Here is a 19,753-nt window from a genome sequence, read left to right as displayed (position 1 = left end):
ATTTCATAAAGTGACATTGTACCACACATTGCATTTACTAGTCACTCAAATTTCTGTTGACTTAAAATTGACTAAAGATCTCTTATTAAACACGGCTTACATTAATAAAACATCATTTGATTTTGCCCAACTTCAAAATGTCTGTCTAATGATCTTTCACTACAAATATGATCAAGTTTTCAAAAGACAGTGGACAGCTAAAAAATTTTCGGATATAGTACTATGAATCCTTATTGAACAAGGCATACCAATTGCTACTCTTAGTCCTTCAATAAATTATCAAAGATCGAGTTGAATATTCACGGGAGTGGATCCTCTCCAGTGAATAAAAAACTGGATGGTGTGCAGTGTTTAATCTAACCATTCACCACATTCTCTCTCTTATTTATTTCTGGTCTCACTATTAAAATCAAAGATAAGAGATTGCACTATATTTTGTCTAAGTGTTGAAAAAACTGGAGAGGATCCATTTCCGAATATTCACTCCATTAAATTTAGTAGTCACTCAAAGTTTCTATTGAGTTAAAATTAACTAATGATCTCTTATTAAACACGGCTTACATTAATAAAACATCATTTGATTTGTTCAAACTTCAAAATGTCTGTATAATAATCTTTAGCAAATGATCAAGCTTTCAAAAGCCAGTGGACAGCTCAGAAATTTCCCGATATAGTACTATGAATCCTTATTGAACAAGGCGAACCAATTGCAACTCTGTCTTTTACACACCCTTTCTCTTCTTCGTTCTAACCCTCTCAGCTTCCCTTGCTCTGTTTTCTGCTTCTATATCCTATAAAGTTTTCACCTTCCTCTTCTATTCTTGTCATTCAAGGTACCACCATCTATCTTACACTCTCCTCATCGTTTTTCATTTTTACCATTTGATTCATTTCTGTGTGTTTCATTTTAAAGTTTGTTCCTTTTACTTGAACATCCATGCCTAGAGATATTATTCAGTTAATAGAACTGATTTCTTAGTGAAAAATCTTCTTTTTTTTTTGGTCCGCTTTTTCTCCCAGGATTTTAGTTGAGGTGAGTAATGAGCTTTCGGGATAAAAATGATAGCTTTGTTGAGAAGGGTATTTCAGAAGTTGAGGGAGGAAGCAAAGATTGTATTGGTAATGGCAAGAGATTACTAGAACAAGATAAGTTTGATTACTTGCAATCTTCGGTTAAGAAGTTGAAAGTCTCTTCTGAACAGGACTTGGTAGATAAAGAACCTGCATTGGTTCAATATTCTATTGAGGAATGCCAAACAAAGAGAGAATTTGAAGAGAAGAGGTTGCAATTGCACTCCCTAGAGAAAGATATTGAGGAGCTGTGCAAAGAGCTTGAAAGTAAGAGAAAACAGGTTGGTTCTATTCAAGGAGAATTGAGTTCTTATTCCTGGGATCTTACAATCAAAAGGAGAGAACATGGATCAATCCAAAGATGCATTGAACGGCGCCACAAAGAGTTTGAAGCAAAGGGAGATCAGTTCAATCACATGCAGAAGCTGATAGGAACAGTTGGGAAGCATTTAAGGTTAAAGGAGCAGCAATATGTCAGGGAACTTGAAGCAGTGGCAATGGTGATCAATGAACGCGATGAACTTCACAAGAAGATGTTGAGGGAACTTGAAGAGTATGATGAGCAAATTGAAGAAAAGGAATCACAGCTCCATTTGATGGAGGACTTGAGGAGAGAGTGTGAAGAGGAGCTCAAGGTAGAACAGGAAGAATTTCTTCTAGTGCTGGATAACTTTGACAAGAAAAGGGAAATGAAGGAAGAGGAACTGAAGGATCTTTCAAAGAAAATTGCTAAGTGTACAAAGGAACTTAAGACCAAAGAGGGAGAGATTGATGCAATGAAGAAACTGATTGATGCCGAAGCTGAGAAGTTGCAATTAGAAAATAGGAAGTTACTTAAGGTAATTTCATTAAATGGATATCATCATGTTCAGTTGAAGGAGCTTCAGTCCAAAGAAAAGGAATTTGCAGCACGGGTGGAAGAGCTTGAATCAAAAGAGAAGCAATATGAAGAACGAGTGAATGAACTCGAGTCAGAAAATAAGCAAATTGAAGGCAAAGTGAAAGAGATCCAGTTAAGAGAGGAGGAACATAAAAAGCAAGTGGAGGAGTTTGTTTTAATGAAGATGAATTTTGACTGCAAATTAAATGAGCTTGATTCGAAAGAGAAGCACTATGAAGAACGAGTGAAGAAGCTCAATTCAGTGAAGAGTGAAATTGAAGGCAAAGTGAAAGAGCTCCAATCAAGAGAGAAAGAACTTCAAAGCCAAGTGGAGGAGTTTGCCTTAAAAAAGGAACATTTTGATTGCAAGTTAAATGAGATTGAATCAAAAGAGAAGCAGTATGAAGAACAGGTGAGCAAACTCACTTCAAAAAACAGTCAAATTGAAGGCGAATCGAAAGAGCTCGAAACAAGAGAGAAGGAGCTTAAAAGCCAAGTGGAGGAGTTTGCACGAAACAAGGAGAATTTTGAATACAAATTGAAGGAGCTTGAATCCAAAGAGAAGCAATATGAAGAACAAGTTAAGAAACTCAATTCAGAAAAGAACCAAATTAAAGGCTGGATTAAGGAGCTTGACGCAAGAGAGAAGGAGCTCGAATGCCAAGTCGAGAAGTATGCATTAAACAAGGAGAATTTTGAGTTCCAATTGAAGGAGCTCCAATTAAAAGAGAAGAATTTTGAAGGCCAGATGGAAAAGCTTAGGTCAAGAGAGAGTAAGATTGAAGTACGAACAAAAAAACTCAAGTCAAAAGAGAAGCAATTCGAGAGACTAGAGAAGAAGCTCAGCTTCAAAGAGAAAAAGTATGCAAAGCACAAGGAGATGCTCAAGTCAACACAGAAGCAGTTTGAAGCAGAAATGAAAATTTTTGAGTCAAAAAAGAATCAATTTGAAGAGAAATGGAAGAATCTTCGGCTTAAAATACTGCAGTCTGAACCGTCGAAAAATTCATTGAGAGAGGAAAATGAGCAGGGTAAATGTGCTTCTGCTGTTAGTTTGTTTAAACAATATTACTTCAACTCTTTCATTGATTCTGATATTTCTATTAACCTGGTCTAATGTATTTTACTAAAAATATCTTAATTCAGGATTTTGTTGTGTGTCTCTGGGTTTTAACATATGTATATATAGTGAAACTGAAGGAATTATATTGATCCCTCCCCAGTTTTCTTTTGTAAGCATTTGTTAAAGCTCTTAACTGCTAAAGGCCTTACATAGTAATTGCTTCCTAAGTTAAGTGGTTAACATTATTGCATTGCTATTTGCTAGAAAGATATAGAATACTAATGTAGATTTTTGTTTCTAAATATATTGTTCATTGTGCTAGGCTTCTGAGTTACAACATCAGTTCAAACAGTTCATTATGGTGCCTTAATAATTTTTCTTGTAAATGGCTTTTCAACTGTCACCAATGTATCTTACCAGCTCAGATTTATATTCTATGGTGCCATAACACTGGATTTGTTATGCTTTTTTTGGTTAATAGGGATTAAGTATCTGCTAGCTAATCATACTTACTGCTAACATGCAGATAATCAATTAAGTCGCGGCAGCGATGTAAGAAGTTTCGAGCTTTTCTCAAATGATGAGCAAACAGATTTTCACAAAAACATTTTAGTTTATCTGCAGTGTCAATCAGATCCAGCAGAACTAATTTTGGAAATAATGAAAGATCCAATGCTTCCATTTTGTAGCCAGGGAGACCATAGCCACATATTTCTGCTTGAACAGCTAATGAGAATCTCCCCAGTCATTAAACCTCATGTTAGAGAAGAGGCAATGAAGTTTGCACTTTATTTGAAAGCTAACATGAGACCAAGTACTGAAAATTCTTTAGTAGTTCTTGGTTTCTTGATGATTTTGTCAACTTATGGATTAGTTTCCTCTTTTGATGAGGATGAGATATTAAAGTTTCTCCAAATTGCTGCTCGGCACAAGGAAGCTGTAGAGCTGTTTCGGATTCTCGGTTTTGTGAATAAAATCTATGGTAAGTTAATTTAAAACTGTCTTGCTTAGTAGAGCTTTTGTCATTTATTGATTCAAAGTATTTCTGATATGGCATATAAGCATACTTGTTTCTGTTCCCCTAAAATTTTATGGATATAAGCATACTTGTTTCTTTAAAAATTACTAGTGGAAAATACTTTTGAAGAGATTGCACAACTCTTGGCTGAATTTGATAATATGAAACAGTTGTAGGGAATTTTATGGACTCTACCTTCTTAGTATCTTCTATTGTATGTGTTTTCTTAAAAGTTCTCTATTCACCTCTAAGAATATTTAATTGCATTAGTTAAGACTTCTTCTGCTAAATATTGGTGTCATGGGATTTTTCTGCATCTAACAGGTTTTGTTGAGAATCTCATCAAGAATCAGCAGTATATTGAAGCTGTCAGATTCATTTGGGCATATGGGTTGGCTGAGAAGTATCAATCAATTCATCTGTTGCAAGCACATGTGAACAAAGCAAAGTTGAATTGTGAGAACAATTACAAGGAAAACAAGTCCACTGAAACTAAGGTTTCTTTCTTTCTTTTTTCATGTCTTTTTTGTTGCCTTTTTTTTTTATTGTTTATTCTTTTTCTTCTTAGCATGGTAGTGACATGCTGAAACTGAACTTCAGGTTGAGTCCATAGATGAAGGAATTTCAAGCCTGAAAACTGTTCTGCAGTTCATCAGAGAGAACAACATAGAATGTAAAGAACTGGTTGAGGAGGTTGAAGATCACATTGTTAAGCTAAAATGGCATATGGTAAATATTGTCAAGGCCAACATCCAAAGTGTTACAAGAAAAGGTGCTAGTTAGGGGGTGTAAATAATAAATATACATAAATACTAAAAATGTAAAGGTTGAGTTTTCAATGCTCTTAATTTTTAGATTTTTAGACGTGTCTAGAATGAAAAATTGACAAAACAAAAGGTAATGATATAAATTTTTCAGGGTAAATTTCATCTGTTCAATTTTTCTACTTATCTTTCCTTTTTTTTTCTTTTAAGAAAAAAAAAAGAAAATTTAACTATTCTTTTGCATGTTGGTTTATGGAAAAGTTTGTGATGGCCTAATAGCCTGCTTCATTCGTCTAATTCAATGCAATAATGTTTTTGGGGAAATTTATTTATTTAAATTTTTTGGAGAAAAACGTTATTAAATTACAATTTTTTAAAGCATCAAATGCAAATGCAACTTTTTCAATTATATATAAATACCTGTATATTTTTGTCGGATTATATGACAAATGTTTCATATTTTACGAAAGATGATACAATCGCAATCGGAATTTTATAAACAATTTTTTCATTCACTTTGTCCCATACACAATTAATTTTTACAATATACTGATTTTTAGATCTACAATAAAACACTCAATGATTTTATTGATAAACTTTACACTGTGACTTTCACTCAGTAGTTCTGTTACTAGGTATATATAGGCATTTTTCAAGCAGTCAGAAGAAACCGCTATAAAATATCGCGGTTTCTTCATTGACACCATTTTTATAAAAACCACTATAGAGTCTAGCGAATTCTGTTTGCACAATTCAACGTAAATCGCTACAATATAGTCGTTTACGTTCAAACCTTAAACCGTGGTATCCTATTGTGATTTACATATAGTTACAAAAGTTATATTTATGTCTGGATCTTTGAAAATTGTAATCGGTCTCTAAAAATTTTAAATTAGTAAAATGTTTTTAACATTCTAAAAATTCAGTATCTATTGACACCTATCAAAATGGAAAAGTGAGAATGATGATAAAATAAAATAAGAAGGGTAAAGTTGATATCTAAATACATACCAAATTTTTGTGTAAAAACCTACAAATAGAATTACAAAACTACAATACATAATAAATTTTTTAATATTATTATACTAAAGTTTGGTAATAAAGTTTTTCAAAAATGTGTTTGATAAATTAAATTGATATATATTTAAAATGTTTAGGATGCTTTTTAAAGTATTTATGTGAGTATTTTTTAAAATTAGTTTGTATTTATTAAAATTAAAAAATCTAATATAAACATATATTTTAATAAATATTTAGATTTATCTTAAATTATTGATGTCAAATTTTATTTACTATCAAATATTTCTTTCTAGTTATATCTATTATGATCATTTTAAATTTTAAAAGATATTTTATTAAATACAATTATTATTGTATAACTTTACTAAACATTTATCAAAATACTTTACTTTATGTTCTATCTGTTTAACATATTTGTCCCAAAACAAAGAATTGCTATTTCAATGCAATATTAAACAACACCCTTAATTTATTATGATAATTAAATAATACTTATATATTTAAGAAAATTTTATCTATTCAATTTCTGTTTTGTACGTAGATTATTTTCATTTCTAAACAAGAGTTATTTTCAAACTATGCATGAAATGGTTTCACTATGATATAGTAAATATTTAGAGTAAATTACTAAAAAAAATACTTAAAAGTTTACATCCGACAAAAATAATTCGAAAAGATGCTAACAATAAATAAATTATCGAAAGATTTAAAAATGTGACAAAAAAAGATATGAAATATATTTTTTAAAAAAGATTTTAGAGATCATATTTTGATACAAAATTTTACAAGTATTATTAAAAAAATAAAAAATTTTTATTCTTAAATTTTGGTAATTTTATCTCAAGTGAACTTTTTAAAAAAAATTATGAATGACCATATTTTTTTTTTGAAAAATAAAAGAAAAATTTACAGATTAAATTTTGCTCTGATTTTTTTTATATTTTTTAAATATTTATTCAAATATTACCATAAATTTTTGGATCAAATACATAAGTCGTTTATTAAATATAAAATTTTTTTGTTATTTATTAAAAAAATAATATTTATTAATTATTTTTATCATATTTTCAAATTATTCAATGATCATTTTGTTAATAACATTTTTTAAATGCCTTTTTGTCAATACTTAAATTTTTTGAATACTAAATTAGTAATTAACTCCAAATACTTAAGAGGAATGATATTGATACTAATTAATAGCATTTTTAAATAATATTATTTGGTTCTTTGTTATTTGTAGTTTTTGTTAGAAGACGAAATATTTTTTAATAGAATTGTTTTGTTCTTCGAAAAAATAAAAAGAGACCGATTGAGTGTTTATACGTTTTATTCCAAAACATTTTTTTCTTTCTCTTTTAAATGAAAAATTTATTATAGATTATAAAAAGGTCAAAGATAATTTAAATATTCACTGTATTCATTAATTAAGAGTTATTGAAAAAATATTACCCATTTCTTAAAAAATACATACTTTATATTTATAAAAAGATAAAAGATTATGTAATATTATATAAATATATATTTATTTTCATGATTACTAAAAACTAATAAAAAAATTTAAAATAAGTAATTATATTTGCTCATATTTTTAGGGTATGCTAATCCAGCTTACTTTTTGTAATAAAAAATAAACGTATATTATGCTTTGATGGGATGGATTCGATATGCCAAAGGTGTTTGGCATGAATTGCTAAAAAGTGATTTAGCTAACCCGTGAGCATTTTTAACAAAAAACTATTAGATTATTGTATGTTTTTTAATATAACATATAGATCTTTCTAAATTTAATTTCACATAATTGACTAGTTAATATTTTATATAATTTTTGTGTTAGTAGGGTAATTTTATAAATATTAATTTTATGATGATTATTGTTGTTAAATTTAAAATATTTTATGGTATTATATCAAAAAATTAAAAATTAAAAATTTAAATTAATTTAAAATTAATGAAATTTTAATTGAATAAGATTTTTTTGTTATATTATTTTGTACATAATTGCCGGAGTGGGGACATCAAGCCAAAGTGAAAGAGGATGGGACTTCACCTCCGATGATAGCACAGCGTGTGGGCAGGATAGCTTCTTGGTCAATATCCTTGCTGCCAACCCGATGACGGCATTCCCAACACCCGCAACCAACAATACTTCAGGTGTGCAGCAACGCCTCGACAGCAACTATGGCGCAGATGCGCCGACGTGAAGGATTACAATATGGTAGGGATCAGATTAGGAGGGAGATGCTGTCGCGTGTACATAGGGCAGATGTCTTCTTCCTCTTCGTCGTTCTCTTAACTTCCTCCTCTTTCTCCGCTGTTGCAAGCTCACTGCGTCTTCCACTATCTTTACCGCCGACGACGACTCCAAACCTCCCCACTGTATCTGTTACTCACTTTTTCCTCGCGCCATCAACTCCTTCTCCTCTCCAATTGGCCATGGTGGTTTTGGTACTGTCTTCTCGGTGAAGCTCTAGACCCACAACAACCTTACAGCAAGGAGAGCGTGAGTTTTACAATAAGATCTTCCTTTTAATTTGTTGGATTATTACAATTTACGATTTTTAATTTTTTGTTAAACAAAAGAGCAAAAAAATGAGGTTGGTTAGATTTATCTATTAGTCATTATTTGTTGGAGTTTTGAGAAGGATGAAACATTTTTTAAAAAGAAAAAATAAATAATAAATGAATTATATATTTTAAATTAATTCTACATTCAAGTCACCAAAAAAAATTAATTCTATATTCTAAACCAATTATTATGAGTTAAATAATTCAGTTCAATCTTTTAAGATATTCTAAAAATTAATAATATTTGAAATAATTTAATTAATTATAATAATATATTGAAAAGTAGTGATTTTGATACGTTAATTTTATTAATTATAGTTAAATAATATTAAAAATAATTTTATTAATTATAATAAGATGTCATGTGAAATTAATAATTTTTTAGAATAAATTTATGAATTATAGTAATATAATTTAGAAAATTAATTCTTCTTTAATAGTTTTATAAATTATAGTAATATGATCTGAAAAATTAGTAAATTTTTAAAGTAATTTTATTAATCATATTAATATGATATAAAAAATTAATAATTATGTTAAATTAATTTTATCAACTACAGTAATATGTTATGAAAAATTATTAATTATATAGAGGATTAATTACAGTAAGATACTGTAAATGCTAGTATAGATAGAGAGTATATGAGGCTACGTTTGTTTTTAGAGACAAGACAGAACATGATACTAAGATGGAGACAATAGAACGGAGATATTAAAAATTATTTTTTGTGTATTGTGTTTGGATACGATAGACAAGACACTAATGTAATGTCCTGTATTATATTTGGATAGACATGACAAAACTCAGATATTATGCGAAATGACTAAAATAGCCATGTCATTCCAAATTTTTTACAACAAGTACAAATTACTTTAATAAAAAATAAGATTACGTAGGAGTACAAAAAATTACAAGAAGAATTGGTCTATGAACCAATAAGATAAAAATAGTATTAAAATAATAAAATTAAGAATAAATAAAGTAACATAAAGTAGAAAAGTGAATTAAGTCTCCATTAATACAACATGCCATAGAGAAGAGAATGAACGATAAAAAGGAATAAATTAATTATCCAGTCAAGTAAGAAATTCTACCCAAAAAAAAGAGACTATCTGAAAAAAAGAACGTAGAGAAAGAAGAACTACAATGTAAAAAAGAAGCTAAAATTAGGAAAAATAACAACAGATAATAGTAGAATAATAAAAATATATATGGATAGAAAAGAAAAAATTTTTGATAAAAAGTCCGAGTCCACCTCTTTAAATCTCGTGTCCATCATAGTCCTTCGTAGAAGAGTGGACACAAAAATAAAAAATAGTGTCCTAGAGACAATGTGTTCCGTGTCCATATCTCTGCCTCCAAACATGTTCTAAATGTTAATTGTCCATGTCTCTCTTGTCTCCGAAAAAAATGCTACCTGAGAGAACAGAGAGTACACACAAAAAAAACTCAAGAAGATAACATGAATAAGAAGTCTCATATTACACAAATAAAAATCTCATAAATCGTGAATCCTAAACTCTAAATTAGTAATTTTTAGAGTAATTTAATTAATTATATATATATATATATATATATATATATATATAAGAAATTAGTAATTTTGTTATATTAATTTTATTAACTATAGTTATATAATATGGAGAATAATTTTATTAATTATAGTAAGATGTCATGTGAAATTAATAATTTTTTAGAGCAATTTTATAGATTTCAGTAATATAATTTAGAAAATGAGTTATTTTTATAGTAATTTTATTAATTGTAGTAATATAATCTTAGAAATTAAAAGTCTTTTTAAAATAATCTTATTAATTATACTAATATAATATGAGAAATTAATTATTATGTTAAATTAATTTTATAATCTTAGAGTATGAATTATAATAAGATGCTATAAAAATTAGTAATTCTTTAAAGTAATTTTATAGGTTTTGCTAATATAATTTAAAAAATTAGTTATTTTTTAATAATTTTATTAATTATAGTAATATAATCTAAGAAATTAAATTTTTTTTAAAATAATCTTATTAATTAGGTTAATATGATATGAGAAATTAATTATTATGTTAAATTAAATTTATTAATTATAGTAATATGGCATAAAAATTTACTAATTATTTAAGATATTAATTATAGTGAGATGCTATGAAAAATTAGTAATTTTTAGATTAATTTTATTAAATTAATAAGGGTCATCGTTGATTTGGAAAATAAATTAAAAATAGAAAAAAATATATGTAGTAAGTTTTAAAGTTCAAATGAAAGGGTGGACCTATATTAAGGATAAGAATAAGAAGAAAAAAATTCTAAAATCTTAAACTTTAAATCCTAAATTTTATACCAAACTCTGAACCTGTACCATAAATTCTAAATTCTAAACCATAAATTCTAAATTAGTAATTTTTAGAATAACTTAATTAATTATAGTAATATATATATTAAAAATTAGTGATTTTGTTATATTAATTTTATTACTTATAGTTAAATGATGTAGAAAATAATTTTATTAATTATATAGTAAGATGTTACATGAAATTAGTAACTTTTTAGAGTAACTTTATAGGTTATAGTAATATAATTTAGAAAATTTGTTATTTTATTAATTATAATAATATAATTTGAGAAATTAGTAAATTTATAAAGTAATTTTATTAATTATTAGTAACATGTTATAAAAAATTATTAATTATTTAGAGTATTAATTATAGTAAGATGCTATGAAAAATTAGTATTTTTTAGATTAATTTTATTAAATTGATAGAGTTGACTTGGGGAATAAATAAAAAAGAAAAAAAACATGCGTAGTAAGTTCTAAGGTTCAAACGAAAGGATGGACGTATATTAAGAAGAAGAAGAAAAAAAATCTTAAAATCCTAAAACCTAAGTCCTACGTCCTAAATCCTAGATTCTACACCATAAATCCTAAACACTAAATGCTAAATTATAAATTAGTCTTTTTTAGAGTAACTTGATTAATTATTCTTCGAATGAACTTTGGCTATTTCTAATTTAGAGAATACTTATATTTTATTTGGTTTATTAAAACAAAAAAGATAAGAAAAAGAGAAGAGTGAATGAGTTAATGTTTTTCTCCAAAAATAAAAATTATTGTAAATTTAATTGTAAAAAAAGAACAATTAATTTATAAAAAGATATTATTATGTTTGTGTAAATGATAATGTGTTTTAAAATTAAAAAATTAAATTTTAATTAAATTTATGCACTTTAAAATTTCTATTAAAATGCATATATATATATATATATTTTTTAAATTTTTATTTTTTATTTAATTAATATATGGTCGGATCTACGGGTTGATTCGGGTTCCATGACCGTTACCCAAACTAACTACTAGAGAGAGTCATTGGTTTAGTTTGGGTTGGACCTGATTACCCATTTATTTCAAAACTAATTTAACCAGTTCGGTTCGGTTCGGATAGATAATCAGATACCCGCGATACGTGCTCAGCCCTACCAAACCTCCAACTTCAACCCCCAGTCTCTAGCTTTCAAATTCCAAATTCTAAACCTTAAACTCTCGTAACTAGTGTTTTATTTTTTTTTTAAAATAAGATAAATATATTTTGTTATATTCAAACTAACATTTGAAAATTTTTATAAATATTCATATAATATTTTAATTTTATCAATTAAAATATTTTTAATATTTAAAATTTTTTTTTACAAAATCTAATAAAAAAGACAAAAAAAAATTAACAGTGATATTTGTATATATAATATAAGAGTAATATTTAGATATATAAAACATATCTTTTTTTTCAAAGTAAGATGTTCTAAAAAATTAACAATATTTTGAGTAACTTCATTAATTATAGTAATAATATATATATATATATTAAAAATTAGTGATTTTGTTACGTTAATTTTATTAATTATAGTTAAATGATATCGAAAATAATTTTATTAATTATAGCAAAATGTCATGTGAAATTAATATTTTTTAGAATAATTTTATGGACTATAGTAATATAATTTAAGAAATTAGTTATTTTTAGTAATTTTATTAATTAAAGTAATATAATTCGAAAAATTAGTAAATTTTTAAAGTAATTTTACTAATTATATTAATATGATATGAGAAATTAATAATTATGTTAAATTAATTTTATTAACCACAGTAATATGTTATGGAAAATTATTAATTATAGTAAGATATTATAAAAATAAGTACAGATAAAGAGTATAAAGAGTACATAAAAAAAATATAAGAAAATAACATAAAAAAGAAGTCTCATATTATATCAATAAAGACCTCATAAACTTATAAACCTTATAACCTAGACTATAAATTAGTAATATTTAGAGTAATTTAATTAATTATATATATTAAAAATTAGTAATTTTATTATATTAATTTTATTAATTATAGTTAAATGATATGAAAAATAATTTTATTAATTATAATAAGATGTTACGTGAAATTAATAATTTTTTAGAATAAATTTATAGGCTTTAGTAATATGATTTAAATAATATTAAAAAAATTATTCATTTTAACCCTAATTTAAAAAATAAATAAATATATTTTATTATAATCAAACTAATATTTAAAAATTTTCATAAATATTTATATAATTTTTTAATTTTATCCATTAATTTTTTTTTAATATTTTCTAAGAATTGTTTTGTTTTTTTTACAAAATCTAATAAAACAAAGACAAAAAGAAAAAATAAGAGTGATATTTGTATATATAAAACATATCTTTGTATATAAATTAATACAAAATAAGAGATTAATTTTAAAATATTCAAATGTACTTACAATATTTTGATATTTATGTCTACGTATATTTTAATATGATATCAGTATTTTTTAAAGATAATATATAATACAAATTTTAATTTTTAATTTTTAATTTTTAATTTTAAATCATTTTAGTTACTATAAAAGTTAAAAATAATACTCAAAATTAATCTCATTAAATTGTTCAATAATTCCTTTATAAAAAGATATAATTATATTTGTGTGAATGATAATTCATGGTTCAAAAGATATAATTCACAGTTCAAAAAGCCAATCTCATTTTAGACTTTGACGGAATATTCCAAAAGAGAGTAATAGGAGCAGTGTGGCCATGGCGGATCAGTAGAATTATTTGCCAAAAAGAACAACGTTGTAGAACATTTTAGAATAAAAAAACTCTCAAATAGGTCTTTGTTGGTGGCAAAGGTGGCGTTGGCAAAACCACATGTTCTCATAATCTCCACCGATCCAATTCACAATCCCAGCGATGCTTTTCAACACCGATTCACAAAGACTCCAACTTTGGTCAATAGCTCACCAATTTCTATGTTATAGAAGTAGATCTCATTGTTGGACATGAGGATGTGGGCACTTCTGAAGAGATGGAGTCGTTGAAATTTTCGGTGAAGTGACGGCAGTGAATTTCAGTCGAGAATAAAATGCTGTCGAAACTACCATAGCTAAGTGGGGGAAGAAAAGGAGTTGCTAGCGCGACAGAAGAGCGAATAGGAGAGATGGTGGGAAGGTTTCAGTCGTTATCGGTGCTGGAGACAATGGAAGGGGCAGTGCGCTATGGCAGAGGAAGGGAGGGAGAAAACCTGAAAGAGGATGTTAGGGACGGTAATAATGAACTAAATACCGAGTGTTTAACTAATTTTAATAATTAAATTAAATGTATTCATTTAAAAACTAAAATAAAAAAATGACCCTCTATTTTATATATAATTGTAGAAAAGATGCTAAGAAAATAAATATTTTTATTTTGATGCTCTCTGGTGTTTTGGTGTGCCAAACAGTTTTTTAGCGTTTTGATATGTAAACATGTGCGGCATTACCGTACTATATCCGTACCCTACTTTGATATTGATGTATGTGGAGTGTGTTACGGTCATGTAACGGCTATTTTTTTAAATTAAGAGTAGAGAAATTGAAAAGTCTAATTTTTTTATTGTAAAAAATAGATACAAATCAAATCGTCTAAATTGTTGGCGAAGAAATGTTCGCATTTGAAGAACTCAATTCCGTAGGTGTGATGTGCGCTTTCAATTTTTTTGTTTTGACATGATGTATTTCTAAAAAAATTAAAAATGTATAATTTTAAATTGAACCGTCCGAACTGTGTGTGTAATATACACAGCTTCCCTTTGCGAAATGTGAGGATTACAAATCGAACCGTCCAATTTGATGGGATGCATGTGTATTTTAACTAGACCGTTCGATTACTCTTCCTACCAACACGAACAGTCAGATTTGTGTTACTATTTCTCTATAACAGCGTTAAACACGCAACACTCTAATAAATAATAACATTACATTATCCTATTCTCATCTCCATTTCAAAATTAAAAAACGACGTTAATCCTTTTTAAACACGTCTCAACTTTAGGCAACTCTATCTAACAATATTTATTGAGATATTTACCCAAAATAAAATAATAATAATAATAATAATAATGAAAAAATAAAATAAAAAACAAAATATAACAGGAGACTAGGAGAATAAGAAAGTAGTAATATAACAATAATTAATTAATAAGTTTTAAAAATATTTCATTTTCATCAACACATAATTAATATAACTATAATAACTTAACTTATTAAATACTCAAAATATATTCAATTTGGGTATGTGTAAAACGAGCACAACAATTACGTGTTTATTGGATGCGACACATTTATATAGACCATTAGATTTGATTAGATGAAAATCAAAGGCTAATATGAAAAAAGAGTATTGATGGACTTTAATAAATACAGAATATCCTAGTACATAAATAAATGGTTTAAATAAATGAGAATACTTTAATACACAATACTTTAAATAGTAACAAAATCCTTTATTCTTAAATAATTAAATATAAAACATATAAATACAAAAATATGAGTATTCTTTATTCAATAAGATTAATTATTATGTAAAAAAATTTTATGATATTAAAAAATCATATTAAAATAAAATTTTAAACTGTAACATAAAAATATAAAATAATTAAAATTTTATTTTATATTACTTGATAAATAATCATATTATTATATTTAAAATTTATTAACTAACTAATTTTATTAAAAATATTATTATATAATATAATTTATTTAAAATATTATATATAATACATGAAAATATTAATCTTTTTATTTTTTTCAATTTTTTATTTTAAATAATGGAATAAATAATATAATTCTAAAAAAATGTCTATCATATTACATATTTATTTATATTAATAAGACCTAAACTAATCAAGTTTACATAATTAAAAATATAAAACATATAAATACAAAAAAATTAAAAGTATTTTGGAAATATTATGACATTTGTACACTAATTTTATATATATATATATATATATTTGGTCGAATTAGAAAATAAAAAATTTAACTAAAATAATAAAAAATACTTGAAAATAATAAAAATAAAAAATAATCTTATTATAAATATATAATTTTATATATTATATATATGAAACTTTAAATGTTAATTTTAATAAATAAAAAATATTTATTTTTTTATTTATATGTTTTATATTTTTAATTACGTAATTTTGATTAGTTTAGGTCTTACTAATATAAGTAAATATATAATGTGATAGGCATATATTTAGAATTATATTATTTTTATTTTGTTTTTCTAAAAAAATTAAAAAAATTAAAAAGGTTAATATTTTCATATATTATATATAATATTTTAAATAAATTATATTTTCGAAATATTTTGATGAAAATTTATTTTATATAATAATATATTTAACAAAATTAGTTAATTAATAAATTTTAAATATAATAATCTAATTATTTGTCAAGTAATATAAAATAAAATTTTAATTATTTTATATTTTAATGTTACGATTTAAAATTTTATTTTAATATGATTTTTTAATATCATAAAAATTTCTTGCTTAATAATTAATCTTATTGAATAAAGAATACTCATATTTTTATATTTATATATTTTATATTTAATTATTTAACAATAAAAGATTCTGTTACCATTTAAAGTATTGTGTATTAAAGTATTGTCATTTAAAACATTTATTTATGTACTAAGATATTTTGTATTTATTAGAGTCCATCAATGCTCTTTTTTCATATTAGCCTTTGATTTTCATCTAATCAAATCTAATAGTCTATATAGATGTGGCGCATCCAATAAGCACATAATTATTGTGCTCGTTTTAGACATACCCAATTTGATTTCAGAAAAATCCCATAATTATATCTTGAGCATTGTTCCTTTTTTTGTTTAATTACTCTATTGGTTTCTATAATTTCACAAAATTTTCAATTAGGCCCTATATTTTTTTTCCTTTTAATTGGGTCCCTGCACCAATTTTTTTTTCAATTAGGTCCCTCTTGGTAGTAATTGGCTTAATTGTATAGGGACCTAACTAAAAAAAATTGGTGCAGAAACTCAAATAAAAGGAAAAATAGTATAGGGACTCAATTGAAAAAAAATTGGTGTAGGAACCCAATTAAAAGGAAAAAAAGAATAGGGACCTAAATAGAAAATTTCGCGAAACTATAAAGACCAACAAAGTAATTAAACCTTTTTTTTTTCACCGGCCGGAGTTTCAGCAGAAAGAACCAAAGAAGTTAACGAAGGTAGAGAGAAATTTTTTGTTAATGTGAATGTGTGAAGAAAAAAGTAAAGTGTGTTAGTGTGTGAGAGTAAAACTAAAACCGCTAGTAAAAGAGAGAGTGGGAGGTAATTTGATGGGTTGCATGTGCAACAGGTGGCATGATACATAAATCGGACGATCCGATTTGTGTACCCTAACTAGACCATCCGATTATTCCTCTTGCCACCGTCCGATTTGTGTTCTGATTTCTCTATAACAATGTTAAATACGCAACACCTTAATAAGTAATAACATTACATTATCCTACTCTCATCTCCATTTTAAAATAAAAAAGCGACGTTAATCTTTTTCAAATGCGTCTCAACTTTAGACAATTTTATCTAACATTATTTCTTGAGATATTTACCCAAAATAGATACATAAACATACTAATAATAATGAAAAAATAAAAAAATGTAACAGGAGACTAGAAAAAGAAAGAGAGTGGTAATATAACAATAAATAATTAATTAATTAATTTTAAAAATATCTTATTTTCATCACATAACTAATATAACTATAATAACAATTAATTTATTAACTACTCAAAATATATAAAATTTATTTCAGAAAAATCTCATAATTATATCTTGAGCATTGTTTCTTTTTTCACCAGACAGAATTTTAGCAGGAAGATCCTAAGAAGTTAATGAAGGGCGAGAAGAATTTTTTGTTAATGTGAATGTGTGAAGAAAAAAGTAAAGTGTGTTAGAGTGCAAAAGTAAAATCCATGATTCTGAAAACTGGATTGGACCGACTGGTCGAACCGATATAACTGAGAACCAACAATAAAATCGGTTCGATCCACTGCTTATAACCATTTTTTTTTTGCAAACCACTAAAAACTGTTAAACCGATTGAGAACTGGTCAGTTGGACCGATCGGAAAGCAGCCAATTTTGAATAAACAACACCATTTTATGTTTTTTTTTAAGAGAAAAAAAAAACCTGTCAGCACCCTCTTCCCCTAACACCCCTCATTTGTGAACTCACCCCACCTCTGAAGTAAAGCAAATTAGTACCAATTCAAAACCCTAGCCCTAGGTTCTTCTTTAACAGTTCTGCCGCAGTGTCGCTGTCATCCGTATTGTCGATGCCTCTGCTTCTTCCTCTTCCCCCTGTCTAGAACCCAGGCCCTCTCTTCCTCTGCTTTTCTGTTCGAGGCTTGGAGCAGATTGCCATCGGGTCTCCACTCGCCGTTGTCTCGCTGCTCGCTGTCTGCCTCTCCGTCAAAGGTTAGTGGCCCTGCTTTCATCACTTTGGTTTTTCTTCCTTTTAAGCTCTATTTACTGATGGCTGAATGTGAAATTGTGAATGGATATTTTGAAATCAAGTAATTGATTTAGTGCTGCTACTCTTTTTTAGTTTTTTTAATTTCTAAAATTTTTGTTGAAACTTTTTTGTAATGATTTGTAATGTTTGTTGCTCTTTTGTAATTGCTGGTTGTTGTTTTGTCTATGACATGTGTGCTTGGGATTTGTTAGCTATAGGCATTGCCTTGTCAGAGAGGAAAGCTCGTTATTCTTATGCTTCTCTCTGGGTTCTATTGTCAAGTCTTGCATTTGTTGTTGTTTGCATTCTTGCTTTTAGGCCTATGGTGTTATGGATGATACATAAAACCCCAGAGGAACAACCCTTCAGTGAAACACAGATATGCATTGTGCCTACTGGTGTTATGATATCTGCTTTTATCACTAATGCACTTAGGACACATGCTGTGTTTGGTGTATTTGTCTATGGTTTGGTTATTCCAAATGGACCACTTGCTGCTGCTATCATTGAGAAGCTTGAGGACTTTGTTTGTGGCCTTCTGCTACCTCTCTTCTTTGCTATCAATGGCCTCAAGACTAATCTCACCTTGATCAAGGAGCCACTAGATGGGGATTTGTGATCTTGATGGTTCTTCTTACTTGTATTAGCAAGGTCCTTGGTACTCTTGTTGTTTCTCTCCTATTCCAAATCCCTTTCATGGAAGGTGTAATTTTTGGTTTGCTTATGAATACTAAAGGCTTCATTAAAATTATAGTGCTCAACATTGGCTGGGAACAAAAGGTATATTTATATGATGCATGTTTTAACTTTTTATAAATTAATTCACGTATACCCATCATGCATATTATTGATTCAATTCATTATGTATGTATGTAGGTATTGAGAGATGAAGTATTTTCAATCATGGTTCTTGTAACAATTCTGATGACAACAATCATCTCACACACAGTGGCATTGATCCACAAGCCAAAAAAAAAAAAGCACATATCATACAAGAATAGAACAATGCAAATTACAGGAACAAATATTTTATGTATTGCTTTAAATTTAGAAGATATTTTAAGATATTTATTTATAATTTATTTATTATTTTATTTTAAAATAGTTTTTTTGGTTGAACCACCGGTTGGACCAATAAATCAGTCATTATAGCGGTTTGATGATCGGTCTAATTTTTAAAACCTTGGTAAAATACCCCAATAACAGAGGCTGGAGAGAGTGGAAGGTAATTTGATGGGCTGCATGCGCAACAAAAGGTATGATGCACAAATCGGACGGTTCAATTTGTATACCTTAACTAGATCGTTCGATTACTCCTCCTGCCAACATGGACCGTCCAATTTGTATTTCGATTTTTCCATAACAGTGTTAAACACACAACACTCAAATAAGTAATAACATTACATTATCCTACTCTCATCTTCATTTCAAAATTAAAAAACAACGTTAATTCTTCTTAAATACTTTTCAACTTTAGGCAACTCTATCTAACATTATTT

At 26.9% G+C, this 19,753-nt stretch overlaps 2 protein-coding genes across 2 annotated transcripts; both read left to right on the top strand.

The window, feature by feature from the left end:
* The first annotated feature begins 1,040 nt into the window (after positions 1-1,040).
* Positions 1,041-4,815, top strand: LOC130945890 (uncharacterized). Its single transcript, XM_057874584.1, has 5 exons — positions 1,041-1,352; positions 1,659-2,982; positions 3,541-3,996; positions 4,357-4,529; positions 4,633-4,815. The coding sequence occupies exons 1-5, from the start codon at positions 1,041-1,043 to the stop codon at positions 4,813-4,815; spliced, it is 2,448 nt and encodes an 815-aa protein (XP_057730567.1).
* Positions 4,816-7,994: 3,179 nt separating this feature from the next.
* On the top strand, positions 7,995-18,873 carry LOC130945889 (cation/H(+) antiporter 17-like). The gene is made up of 3 exons (XM_057874583.1): positions 7,995-8,261; positions 18,109-18,217; positions 18,467-18,873. The coding sequence occupies exons 1-3, from the start codon at positions 7,995-7,997 to the stop codon at positions 18,871-18,873; spliced, it is 783 nt and encodes a 260-aa protein (XP_057730566.1).
* Positions 18,874-19,753: the final 880 nt, after the last annotated feature.

Source organism: Arachis stenosperma, chromosome 8, assembly GCF_014773155.1.
Source record: "Arachis stenosperma cultivar V10309 chromosome 8, arast.V10309.gnm1.PFL2, whole genome shotgun sequence".
NCBI lineage: Eukaryota > Viridiplantae > Streptophyta > Magnoliopsida > Fabales > Fabaceae > Arachis > Arachis stenosperma.
Note: the sequence above shows the minus strand (reverse complement) of the source record. Positions and strands in the feature narration are given on the sequence as shown.

Excerpts from the sequence above, each read along its gene's own strand:
- LOC130945890 (XM_057874584.1), top strand. The coding sequence starts at position 1,041 with ATGAGCTTTCGGGATAAAAATGATAGCTTTGTTGAGAAGGGTATTTCA. Across the intron at positions 2,983-3,540 it reads GAGAGAGGAAAATGAGCAGG|ATAATCAATTAAGTCGCGGC; the intron begins GTAAATGTGCTT and ends GCTAACATGCAG. Across the intron at positions 3,997-4,356 it reads TTTTGTGAATAAAATCTATG|GTTTTGTTGAGAATCTCATC; the intron begins GTAAGTTAATTT and ends TGCATCTAACAG.
- LOC130945889 (XM_057874583.1), top strand. The coding sequence starts at position 7,995 with ATGGCGCAGATGCGCCGACGTGAAGGATTACAATATGGTAGGGATCAG. Across the intron at positions 8,262-18,108 it reads AATTGGCCATGGTGGTTTTG|AACCCAGGCCCTCTCTTCCT; the intron begins GTACTGTCTTCT and ends CCCCCTGTCTAG. Across the intron at positions 18,218-18,466 it reads TGTCTGCCTCTCCGTCAAAG|CTATAGGCATTGCCTTGTCA; the intron begins GTTAGTGGCCCT and ends GGGATTTGTTAG.